General features: G+C 41.3%; 1 protein-coding gene across 2 annotated transcripts in view; it reads right to left on the reverse strand.

The window, feature by feature from the left end:
* The window catches only part of PFKFB1 (6-phosphofructo-2-kinase/fructose-2,6-biphosphatase 1), an 81,455-nt gene that overhangs the window by 41,281 nt on the left and 26,586 nt on the right, over window positions 1-13,588 (reverse strand). For both annotated transcript variants that reach the window (XM_077479504.1, XM_077479496.1), the window contains exons 2-5: window positions 11,150-11,275; window positions 9,631-9,727; window positions 8,194-8,260; window positions 3,414-3,488 (exon numbers count right to left, since the gene is read on the reverse strand). In XM_077479504.1, the coding sequence (XP_077335630.1) occupies window positions 3,414-3,488; window positions 8,194-8,260; window positions 9,631-9,727; window positions 11,150-11,275 (365 nt within the window). The remainder of the gene's footprint in view (window positions 1-3,413; window positions 3,489-8,193; window positions 8,261-9,630; window positions 9,728-11,149; window positions 11,276-13,588) is intronic.

The following is a 13,588-nucleotide window of genomic DNA, read 5'->3' on the forward strand; positions in this document are numbered from 1 at the left end:
CTTTTCTTTTTCTCTAAAAATAACCAAGACTTTACAATCACCAAGATTAAAAAAAAAAAAAACCTTTGCTTTTAGAACCACTTTTATTTTCTGATTAAAGTTCCACTTTAAACAAAGACAATAGCATATACACCTACTTACTGACCACTGTATGCACTGCCGTCACTATGGCTTTATATAGGGTATGGTTTGGTTAGCGCAGAGCCCTCCGTGTGTGCCTAATTCAGGTGAATGGGCTGCTCTGCAAGTTCTAGTACAGGGTTTAAAAGGTTAAAGCAGGCACTGATGAAGCAATTATTACACCTCAGTGCCTTTCAAATGCTCTCTGAAGTGTGATCCAAATGCAGATTGCTTTTAAGAGAACAAAGCAAGCATGAATGAGCCCTTAGGATTTGTTAACACGGGCTTCACCTTGTATAAAAAAAAAAAAAAAGGGCAACAGGCTTTTACAAGGCATTAGAAAAGCTCAGCGGGCTTTGTTGAAAAATTCAAACTGCAAGTCAGATCCAGTATGGGAATGTTTAACTAAGATCTTAATGGGACAGCCACTTTACACCAGCTGCCAACAGGCTTCAGCAGGCTTTTAACAAGTCTGAAGTAGTGCAGAAGCTTCCCGAGGCCTGCTAGCAGTTTGACAGTCTGAACTGCCATTCAATTCAAAGTCTTTACCATTCTAAAACTTGAACTGAAGAGTTATTTAACCAATTCAGCTCTCATACCTATACCCTGCCTGTGGATCAGAGCAATATTTACATTACTGCTATGGATCTATTGATTTGGCAATAACTGGTCATTACAACTTCGATTAGGCCTGGTTTATGCATTTGGGTTGATTGCCTTTTTTGTATAGCTTGATCCCTGGAATTGGTGTGGGGACACACTGGACACTGCCAGCCGCCATTGTGCACTTGCCATGTGTCCCTCTATGCCTCCCAGGCACACACATATAATATAATTATACATTATAATTTGGAGACCCTCAAAACTACAGTTAAGACCACAGTATACAGAGGAGCCTTGACATGGGCACTGGGGCTTCCATGTGCACACATTTGCAATTGTAACTAAAACCTCAGTTTAACGTGAATTGTTAGACAGGGACATTTTTATTGCAGGCTGGCAAGCGTGCTGGGAAATTTGTATCTGTTTGTGATGGGTATTGCCCTTCCATATGCACCTTCCTGATAGTTTTAAATTGGGGTGGTTGCCATTTTTTGTATAGCTTTTTAATGCATTATACAGGGACAAAGGCTCCTTTATGTAATAAAGTTGAACACCAGGCAACAAAAAGTAAGTTTCCTTAGCAAGAGCTCATCCTAAGCAAGGCTCCCAGTGCAGAAGCAGGCCTTCAATAGGTGTTAATTTGAACCAAGCATGTCCTTCAATAGTGTGTACAAGCCTCAATCCAAATAACCTAGACCAGTGATGGCGAACCCTGACACCCCAGATGTTTTGGAACTACATTTCCCATGATGCTCAACTACACTGCACAGTGCATGAGCATCATGGGAAATGTAGTTCCAAAACATCTGGGGTGCCAAGGTTTGCCATCACTGACGCATGTTTCCCTATGAGACTGTACAGGTGAGGTCTTGCTTCCATTCAGCTATCACCAAGTTCCAGCTGTGTGCAGTGTGTGATGTTAGAACATCGCACCCAGCCTTCTGCTGCTGAGAAATAGCCTTTGATCTGTGCATTTTAAGAGAATTTAGAGGAGAGAGGGCTACAGATAAACAGGTACAAGTTATATAGGATAATTGATTTCATCTCTGTATTACGCAAGTCACATCACCGGATATACTTAAAGGTTTAAAACCACTTTAAAAGCAACCCATTGAGCAAATGATGGCCTAGGTCAGGGATATGCAATTAGCTGACCTCCAGCTGTAGTAAAACTACAATTCCCCATCATGCCTCCGGGCGTTATGCTTGTGGTTGTCAGTCTTGCTATGCCTCATGGAACTTGTAGTTCTGCAACAGCTGGAGTCTGCCAATTGCATATCCCTGGCCTAGGTAATACAATGGGTGTTTTTTCCCCATTTATAGTCTCGTTTGTTGATCAACTGCATGAACTGGATTTCCATCAAGATGCAGACAGGGCTGGGAACTTGATCTTGGGACAAACCCAACCCGCATGACAGCTGTCAGGATCTAACACAGGTTTCTCTTTCAGCCACTCAGACTGACCCAGCTATTATCCATAAAGGTATAACACCAACGTTTTTATCTAAAATTTGATTAAGAAAAGATGATCCAAGTTGTACAAAGCGTGGCTCTAATCAAGGATCTCCACTTTTAGTGTAAGCAGTATTTAACCCAAACATTATATTGCAGCTTACCAATTCGTAGATGTGATGGCTGCATTAGTGGGGTTTTTTTTAAGCCTTTTCCATTTTCACCTGGCAATCTGGCTTATTTTTTTCAACCTGCAGTGTTAAATTTTGGCAGCAAGGTTCGATTCAGTTTTAGTCTTAACTAAAATGCCATTTTAGTATTAGTCACATTTTTCTCTTCTGCAATTGTTTTAGTTATATTTAGTAAAAAAATTGGGTTTAAATTTTAATGTATTATTTAAAGTGGTTGTAAACCGCCACTCTTTTGGCTTACCTGCAAGATAAAGGCATAATGTGCTAGTATGTATTGCATACTAGCACAATATGCGAAACGTTCCTGAAAACAAAAGCCTTCCAGTGATGCAATGTCATTGCTGGCGACGGCATCCATCTAGATCCAGTCTTTCTTCTGGGTTTCATGGCTCCGCGACTGCCCGGAGCCATGGCACACTGCTCTTAAGAAACTGCACGCACAGCAGTTCCTTTAGAGCGCATGTGTAAGTGACAAAACTGGCTGCTAGGGCTGTAAATATCTCCAAAACAGTGCATGTTTAGAAGACATTTACACTACCTATAGGCAAGCATTAATATATGCTTACCCATCGGGAAAAAAAAACAAAAAAAAAAAACACCTACTTCAATACAGGGCACTTACAACCCCTTCCTGCCCAAGCCAAACTTTCAACGCTGTCTCTGTTTAAATGACAATTGCACGGCCATGCTACACTGTACCCAAACAGAATTTTATCATTTTGTTACCACCAAAAGAAAGCTCTATTTGTGGGATTTGATCACCTCTGCAGTTTTATTTTTTTAGAAAAAGAAAATTGTGAAGTACGTTTTTCTCCTTTACAAATAAGCACAGATGAGATGGTACCTCCCCACTAGCTAGAGCAGTGGTGGTTAAATGGATCGAAAGTGCCTCTAGCCTCAGAGAATGACCAATTTAGACTAGACCAATCTGAGGACCATCTGTCTATACAAGCCCGGCAAAGTTACTTTCCGTCTATTATAGGGATGGGATCCCTCAAGGTGAAAATGGCATAAAATTTGCCACGTGATAATTCAGGCAGACTTTACCTTGTAACCACGTTCCTTGGCAAACTGCAATATAACGGACCTCCTCTCTCTAGTGGTATTGGTGGCATCAAATACCTAAAAAAAATAAAAGACACAAACTAATTCATAAAAAAATAAAAAAAAAGCATTGAAACATCACACACATACACTGTTAACTATTGAGGCCAATTACATGGTCATAATGAGTTTGTTGTGGTGGTTTCTCCAACCTAACAAAGACATGTCCATCTAGTTTAACTAACAGAAATCTTCCATAGAAACATACATACATAGAAACATACATACATAGAAACATACATACATAGTTGATCCAGAAAGCAGCAAAACCCTATAAAACAAACACTGCGAGGGGAGGAGAATTTCTTCCCAATCCTTCCAGACAGAAAATTCTGAGTTGGGATTTCTATACTTATTCCAATGGTACAAACACAAAAATCCTCAAACAAGCTCACTGGGTATGGCAAGGCAGCTCCCCAAGACATAGGCCTTCCTCAATGGATACCCAATGGATACCCAGAAATTACTCCAGTATACAAATGGGAGTCAAATAGGAGTTCCAAAAAAGTTAAATGGTTTGTAATACCTTTATAGAGAAATGGCTAAGGGGGAACCACATCCATACAAGAACCGTTTAAAGGATATTGGACATTTTGAGCAGACTTTACCGGTACCAGAAAAGGAATACAGTTTATTTTATTTTTATATTGATGTATAATCCATTTTCCTAATTCCAGAACAAAAAACAAAAATCTATAGCCCTCATTGGTATAACCACACATTGTACATGTATAGAGTCCCTAATACTGCCGAGTCAGAGGTTAACGTTACGCTTTGTGCTTCCTCAGGACTCCCCCCCCCCCCCCCCCTCCCCTTTGACTGCAAGCAGTGAGATTCTGTATAGGATTCTGTATAGGAGAGGGAAATCTATTTGACAAAACAGATTAAAAAATGCAGCCAGATAGCATAGGATTCCATATAGATATGGGGAACAGTGTATATGAAGTGCCTCTCACATATGAGAGAGCCCTTGTAGAGTGCGGCATGCCAGGTGCCAACCAGATCAATAAGACACATGCCTAGATCGGCCAATTCACAGTACACCATTCTATAAGGCGGATAGAATAAAATCAGCCTCCAATGGAGTATAAAGGACAATTATTGCAATCATAACCATAGCAATATAGTACTCACTGGATAAAGGGTATCCCCATATTGTATGCTGAGAGGTATTTTAACTCCAGCCAGACAAATCCGTAGGAATAGTCAAGTACATATAAAGAAAAACGGGGACCAAAAATAGTGTAATTCCGTTTTTTTATAGAAAATTAAAAGTACCAAACTCACATGTGTACAGTAGATTGAGCGCTTATCAAGATAAAACACGGTTGCAGTGGAGTCCCGACGCGTTTTGTCGTAGAAGACGTCATCTACGAGCCAGATGACGTCTTCTACGACGAAACGCGTCGGGACTCCACTGCAACCGTGTTTTATCTTGATAAGCGCTCAATCTACTGTACACATGTGAGTTTGGTACTTTTAATTTTCTATAAAAAAACGGAATTACACTATTTTTGGTCCCCGTTTTTCTTTATATGTACTTAACTATTCCTACGGATTTGTCTGGCTGGAGTTAAAATACCTCTCAGCATACGAAAGGATTAGCTATATTTGAGGTCCCCCTGGAAAACTGACTGTTGAAAGAATCTGCATACATTTGCATAAGTTTGTGTGATCCCCCAAATGTAAATTTGTGAGGATCCAATAATTCCGGTAAGCGTTCAATTCGCTTGGTGACGGGAACATCACGTGGTTAATGCATGAGTTTTTTATGAAGGAGGTGTAACACATTTCCTGCACACTCGTGGACCATAGAAGGATATTATACACAAGAGACGCTGTACTGTCTTATTGGGACTCTTTTTCCTCTTTTGGATTTTTTCCTTTTTGAAATCTTCTTTTTTAGCATCACTTTATAGTCACAATTATATGTTTATATAGCAATCAATGCTTATATGAGATTTTATATATGTTATGTGCACCACTTCACAGTGGAATCTTTCACTGAATGTATTAGTATAAGTTTGCACTCATTATGCTTATATAAGGATGGCATAATCAGGTCTGGTTTTTGAAGTTTTGAGAAGCGCTACACTTTTATATAGCATGGTGCATTATCCTGCTGAAGTAGTCATCAGAAGATGGGTACACTACAGTCAAAGGGATAGACATGATCAGCAACAATACTCAGGTAGGCTGTGGTGTGGCGGATATTTTCTTGGCACACTTTAGGCCCCTTGGTACCAATTGAGCACAATTTTAAAGTGTGCCAAGAAAATATCCACCACACCATTACACCACCAGCCTGAACTGGTGATATAAGGCAGGATGGATCCATACTTTCATGTTTACGCAAAATTCTGACCCTAACGTTTTTTACCAATCTTCTATTGTCCAATTTTGGTGAGTCTGTGGGAATTGTAGCCTCTGTTTCCCATTCTTAGCTGATGGGAGTGGAACCCGGTGTGGTCTTCTGCAGCCCATCTGCTTCAAGGTTCGATACGTTGTGCATTGAGAGATAGTATTCTGCATACCTTGGGTGTAACAAGTGGGTTTTTGAGATACTGCTGCCTTTCTATAATCTGGAACAGGTCTGCCCATTCTCTGATAACAAGGCATTTCCCTCCACACAAATACCTCTTACTGGATATTTTCTCTTTTTTGTACCATTCTCTGTAAACCCAAAAGATGGTTGTCTGAAATTCCCAGTAGATCTTCAAAAAACTGCTGATCAGCTAGTCTGGCACCAACAAGCATGCCACGTTCGAAGTCACTTAAATCCCCTTCTCCATTCTGATACTCAGTTTGAGCTTCCGCAAGTCATCTTCACCATGTCTACATGCCTAAAAGCATTTAGTTTCTGCCAGGCGATTGGCCAATTAGAAATTTGTGTTACCAAGCAATTCAACAAGTGTACCTAACAAAGTGGCCGCTGAGTAATTCCAATTCAAAAGAAACTTTAGCACCAGACAGATCCATGCTATACAAGTCCTTAGTCAAAAGTTTTCCCAAGTCCCGCGAAGGTGAAATTTTATCTTTCCCAAAGTGTGTTGGCCTTTATTATGGGATCGGTATTACAAACTAAAAGGCACTTTGGACTATCTCGCACCCATTTGTAGTCCAAAATGCCTTTATTGCCTATACTAATATTGTAAGATTTAAAAAAAAAAAAAAAAAAAAAAAAAAAGGCGCGTTTTGGTTTTGGGGGGGGGGGGGGGGGCTACAAAAGACGGTCTCAAAAGGAAACTACAATCATATGGATTCCTGTCTGATGATGGAAAGGTCCGAACTCCCATTTAAAAGGAGGCTTTGCACCAGAACAGTTGTTATAAATCCTATCCAACAGGAGGTTTTAATTACACATATCCATTGACTTTTTTCCTTTAAGGCTATTCAAGTTCTTATTCCATTTGTCTGAGCCTTGATAAAGGGGAGCTTTATTGCTCCTTGAACCAGTGGTAGCTGGTGCTCAATATTTTGCAGTCAAACCTGCCCCCTTTACTCGTACATACCGATACTGCTCCCCGCTCATCCTCCGAACCGCAATCTAGGCAAGCGCTACATCCGCCCGCTCCGTCTCTTCTCTCCAGCTTGCCGAGGGGCCATTACATTTTCCTTCTGGTCAAGCAGGAAGTGGGTCCTCAGACCCAATTGGCCATCAACTTCCTGGTTAATAGGTTCTCAGGACCCGCTTCCTGATTGGCCAGGAGAAGCAGAAAGACTTTGGCAAATTTTAATTTGCTAATGTCATACAACTGGGTGGGCTCCTCAGCTTCACGGTGTGCTTCCCTGAGCCTATTCCAACACATCTCCCCCCAATACAAGTGCTTCTCTCAGCCAATCGGGTTTCAGGACCCGCTTCCTGATTGGCCGGGAGGAAAAGCAGAAGAGAGAGCGCGCGAGATAGCGAGCGCGCGCGAGAGAGCGAGCGTGTCCAAAGTGCCTTTAATTGTTTATAATACAAAATATGTTCACATAAATCATTCAACGCATTTCAAGGACAAGATAACTCCCCCTTCATTAGGGCTGGGGGGGGGGGGGGAATGGAAGGACTTTAATAGACTCAGACTACAATCAAAAAATGTATCCATGTTGGATTTAGTTGGGACCTCATGGATGGTAACTGGCATTATAGACAATTAAAGGCACATTGGACTCTCACTTTGCAGAAATGGCGCCCGTATGGAAATTATGATTGGCTTCCATATGATCAGCCGGGCACACAAGTGTTGCAGACAACTGGCTTTACCTCTGCAGCCTACAGACCCAAGACTAGCAGTAAATCCGGCTCTGACTGCTATACGGCATAAAAAAAAAAAAAAAAAAAAAAAAAAGTCTCCAAGCAGCTGAATTATTACAGGAGATCTGATTAGACGCCCTCTGAAAACCCGACTGCAACAGCAAAATCTATTAGTTACTAGCAAATGCTCAGGCTTTGGGCTGTTTTCTGCCAGTCCTAGTAACAAAAGCGCTTTCTTCTAATCAGCACGACATGGAAGGCGGGGAGGGCACGCATACATTAATTCTGCTCAGACGCAGGACCCCCGGGAACCTGCCGTTTACATAATGCGCCGCTTTTCATTTTATATTTAAAAGGCTTCCACCGCCTTTTCTAAAAATCTGCTGTACATCTGTTAGAAAATAGGTGCGCACACACACGGCTGTCATTTTCCCGCAGAGAAGGAAAATGGCAATCAGTAAAAATTGATATTTCTGAACTTACGGCAACGTGTCCCTCCTCCTGTGAGAGGTAGGTGTGGACATCTTTCAGGGCATTGAGTGCACACTGCCTGCAAGACAACGACATTTGTTTATTAAAAGGGAATCTATAAAGATAAAAAATTTAAAAAGGTTAAAAAGAAAAGGTTTGCCTTTACAAACTACTTAATGCACAGGTAGAAAATTTTTTTTTTGTTATTAGCCTGTAAACTAAGCATTGCACTCAGGATCAGTAGATCATGGGTGTAAATTCACAGACCTGAATATTTTCTGTCCGACTGTACTTCCGATACAGACAGGCAGTTATACAATGACAAGAATCTGAATGAACAACCTAGAGTGCTCAACAGTGCCCTGGTTGGTTACATAGTTTCCTAGCTACACAGCAGGCGAAGTTGGGGGGGGGGGTGGGGGCGGCGCGACACAAGTCCAACCTGTGTGTGATTATATGTCTGTATTACATTGTATATCCCTGTATGTTGCATTTGTTCAAGTGCTCATCTAATAGTTTTTTTTTTTTTTTTTTTTTTTTTTATTATCGATGCTCCCCACTGAGACCACCTTCTGTGAAAGGGAATTCCACATCCTTACTGCTCTTACAGTAAAGAACCCTCTACGTAGTTTAAGGCTGAATGACTTTTCTTCCAATTCTAGTGAATGGGCACGTCTTATTAAAGTGGGGTACCCCCCCCCCCCCCCCCCAAAAAAAAAAATTAAAAGTCAGCAGCTACAAACTTAATAAAAATCGGACACTTACCTGTCCCAGGGTCCAGCGATGCGGAGGAACAAAGCCCCCCCCCCCCATCATTCGTACTGTGGGCACCCGGCTGTTGCGGACCAGCCACCACAGTTTTACCTCACGGAGAGGAAGAACGGGGAGATACTAATGTAAACAGGCATTTCCCGTTCTGCGTTTTCTTCAAACTTGTCGCCCTTTTTGTTTATAGCGCAAAAAATAAAAACCGTAGGTGATCAAATATCAAAAGAAAGCTCCATTTGTGGGGAAAAAATTAAACAAAAATAGTTTGGGAGCCACGTCACACGACTGCACAATTGTCATTTAAAGCCACGCAGTGCCAAATCACAAAAATTGCTCTGGTATTTTTGCTGAGCTTACTAGCACCCAAAGGTCCTTTTCCATCTTTTATTCCCCCGGAGGTCCCCCCCATCGAGTAGATTGCATCCATATTTTTGCCAGCCAAATGCATTTTACATTGTTATACATTAAACCTCATTTGTCATGTAGTTACCCACGCAAGAAAAAAAAATAATAAAATAAAAAAAAACGCCAGAACATGTGATTTTAAATGGTTTATTCCTGCCATCACAAATAAGCAAGTGGATCAAATTTGAATCTGGGGAATCTCAGATTATGAAATCCAAAATTTTTCATAACGGGAATGATTAATGAAGCACAATCATCAGGCAGGTCTTAACTCACTTGCGAATTTTCATGGCTTCCTGGTTGTCAGCACGGAAGAACTGGTAGTTGTTGTAGCTCTGCGTGGCATCCCGGCGATACTGTCCCACATTAAACACTGCACGTGAGAAGAGGGAAAAGAACATGTGGAACAAAAAAAAAAAAAAAAAAAAGAAGACGGACAGACGTGACTGTACTGACAGGATATTAAATTACACAACATGTGCATTTCAGCCTTATACTATACATACAGCTAAAAGCAATATGAACGTGCAGAACCACGAGTTCACTGAGTACACATTCCTCAAGACACAAGTTATTCACAGGGGGGTGTGTGCAGTGCTAGACTTCATATCTGTATGTATAGGCAACAAGATTTTTTTCTTCTGTAATTTTTTTTATATAACAACATGCATAAAGGGTAATAAAAATTACCAGAGGAAAAAAAAAAAAAAAAAAATTACCACACAAACTCTGAAAACCCAATTTTCAACCGATAATTTACAGCAGCCAAAATGCCACTGCAAAAAAAAAAAAAAAAAATGTTTTTTTACAAACACACCACACACACACTTTAGTATGCTACGCTTCATATCACTCCTCTGCATTTAACCCCTGCTGCTGACAGCCCTTTAAGAGTGTCCTTAAGGGTTACGTCATCTTCAAAAATTCCATTTTCGAAAACGTCCAATGCTGCAGTTCTCTCCTCTCCCCTTCTTTGCCACCCCATGGTAATTAATTCTTCCTGTCAGTGTATCCGCTTGCCCTTATACAGGAAGAATGGGTACACAGATCTGCAGGAGACCTGCATGGCACCACCAGCAATCTGCTGATCCTTGGTGCAATGCTTTACAGGCTCCAAAGAACAAAAATGTTTTTTTTTTTTTTTTTTTTTTTTTTTTTTACGTGCAAAACAAAAGTGAATTTTTTTTGATTATAAAAAAGGGAACGTGTCCTTAAATAGTTGCTTCCATTCCTCGTCATACATGCAGGCCATGTTTAGCCTGTCCAGGGGGGGGGGGGGGGGCCCCATGTGGCCCATGTGCTTTAACGCAGGATGGGCCACATTCTAAAATTGAACCCCCAGAGGCCACTCTGCCCTGTTCAAACATTATGGGGGGGTACACTTCTAGAATCTGTCCGTCCAGATACAAAGGGGGTATGCTACTAGGGTTTTTTCTTTTTGCTTTTTAAAAACACAGTAACATGGCCTACATGTATGTGGGGGAGATAAGAGCAAAGGAGGAGCAAGATGCTGTTGATAAGGGCACAGATTAGCACCATTTTCACAATTTTTTTTATATTCTGTTCTAGACCACAAGCGCTGTGTGTACCGAGTTAAAGCCCTTCCCTTCTTTGCAATGCAAGCCAGAGTGAGGGCCCCCTATACCAAGGAGTGTAGCCATTGAGAAGCCATTAGCACAGTGCATGGCTTTTACTCTGCTATGCCAGCACAGAGTATGGATGAGTGCGTCTGTTACTCAGCAGTGCCAAAAGCAGAACTGACATTACAAGCAGGGGCCCTCAAGAGGACACTTACCTTTGGTTGGAGTTCCAATCCAGTTGAGGTAGCGAGTGAGTTTTTTTGAAATGTAAGTCTTTCCACGTGCAGGGAGCCCAACCATTACAATCATTGTGGGAGAGTTTGTAAACTGGGGTATCGATGCTGCAAAACAAAAAGAATCATTTAAGGAGCCATAATAATACCAACAATAAATATAAATCCATATAGTTAAATGTATTTAAATATCACAGGCCAACTTCTGCTTCCAAGAACACCTGGAATGTGTATTGTGCTCCATTATCCTACCTGATCTCTAGCTAGCAAGAACTTGGATACAAGGTGCATTATGTTACTTTTCCCAACTATTGGTCCCCAAACCTAAGCAAGAGGGTACTTTTATGGTTCTTCAGGACTTTAGGAGAGCCGGACTGTAGCCAGTGGAACAGTGGCAGCAAAAAAAAAAAAAAAAAAAAAAGGGGGGGGGGGTATGGGAGGAGGAGGACATGGTGCCCCATTGGCCCAGATAAAAAAGGCAAGAAAATTCGGCCCACAGTTTAGAAACTGAGATACTATAGGATAAATAATTTATTGGAGTCAAGCTTTTATTTAACCTCGACATAGGCTCTAAAGGATGCTACAGCAAAAAGTATAGTAGCCACCATTCCAGACTTACACAATGGTTCCCCAACTATTTAAATCACTGACTCCAAGTACATAGGATTAACACTTCTGAAATCCCTGATTGGTATTCCTTCTTCCAAGTCAGCATGTCAAAGTATTGACACCAGGAACAATTGGAAAACAAACCAGAAAGACAACCCTAGAGAAGGTTTTCTTCCAGAACAGCCAGAAAATCATGTTGCTCTCTTTTTTGCCACTATATATCTTCAGTTATCCTGGTGATGGGTGTTTGAGACATGCAGCAAAAAAGGTCAAAGCTAGAGCACATCTCCAAGTCTACAAACTGGTATGCCCCAGTGCTCACCATAGAGTGGAGGCTACTAGCCTAAAAAGGTACAAACTAAAAACAAGTATATCAAGATGCAAGAGCTGCTACCCTGGAGGTCAGACATTTCATTGATTTTTAATTAGTGGAAGCCTTGATAAACTGTTGATTATATCACAGCACAATACAAACATTACATAAGATCAATCATCATAATGCTGCACTGATCACCATGAAACTATCAATTGGTGATTACAAAAGAGGTAATAACAGGAATAGAAAAAAAATAAAATAAAAAAGAAGTTGTTGGTAACATACAGCATAACCACATTAACTATTGAGGCATTTGCCATAGGAATGGTGGCCTATAGCTAAGAGAATATAGTTACGTATTTGGGCCCCATAATGGGATATAGTGGTAGCGCTTTGATAAAAGGGTAATGTACTGTAAGCTAAGGAAAATGGGAAGGGTTAAGCTTAAAAAAGGGGACGAAAAACAGAGGGTAGATTGGCCAGGTTGGCAGCTCATTCGCCCCAATCATCCGCAACACTTCAGCCCACACCTCGTGTCCAGTCAATTAACTGTTAGGGTCCTTTTACACCAGCCGCTGCTTCATAACGTAGTGGCTGGTGTGCAGTCAGGTGGGAATCACTCTGTACTGCACTTTTTTCAAAACAAACTTTATTGAAATTAAAAAACAGACATTTCATAAAGTTCAATTGGCTGCCGAAAGGCAGTGCATGCACTACTCTTTCAGCACACTGTGCCCACACACCACCGAAATGCAGGGGTGTGAATTGGTGAAAAATCGGGTACACAAGAGACCTGGCCATGTGGTGGGACTGCGCTGGTATAACCACCCAGCACAGTCTCACTGCATCTGGTGTGAATGGAGCCTTAGTGTAACCAAACTCCTTTAGATTGGAGGCTCCAGAAGGAGCCATAGTAATATAGATTGAGAACCAAGTAGATTAATATTTGAGTAGCAGCATGTCCATTATCACTCTGACCCCGGCAAATCAAAGACCTGCTATACGGTAAGGAGGAAGAGGAGGGGGGGGGGTCACCTTTCTTCCAGAGAGCTGGTATATAAGCCTTGGAAACACTGGGAAGAGATTTTGTATGACAAAGTGCTCTAATTAGTACTCAGCAATAGACCAGAGTCGACATACCCCTTCTGTTCAATACGCCAATGAGGACCCTTGTACTGAGGGGTGTGGCTATTACTCAGCTATGCCACCACAGAGGACTGTGGCTGTTACTCAGCTTTGCTAGCATAGAGCATGGGAGAGGGTGACCAGGAAAGCAGCATTTTTAAAAGAAAAAAGGGTATTTGAAAGCCTTTCCAAGCAAGAGTCAAAATAGTTTTGATTAGTGGAGAATCTTTTTTTGCCGCTTGTGCCCCCACTAGAGATTCACCCGATGACTTATCCTCAAGTGTGAAAGAAAATCCCAAATTAGGCAGTTGTCACTACCATAAAACTTTTAGTGGCTATGGGAAAGAAAGTGAAATCACCACAATGGGGGG

The sequence above is a fragment of the Lithobates pipiens genome, unplaced genomic scaffold (genome assembly GCF_037356315.1).
Source record: "Lithobates pipiens isolate NorthernLeopardFrog02 unplaced genomic scaffold, aLitPip1_a1.2 Scaffold_1, whole genome shotgun sequence".
Lineage (NCBI taxonomy): Eukaryota > Metazoa > Chordata > Amphibia > Anura > Ranidae > Lithobates > Lithobates pipiens.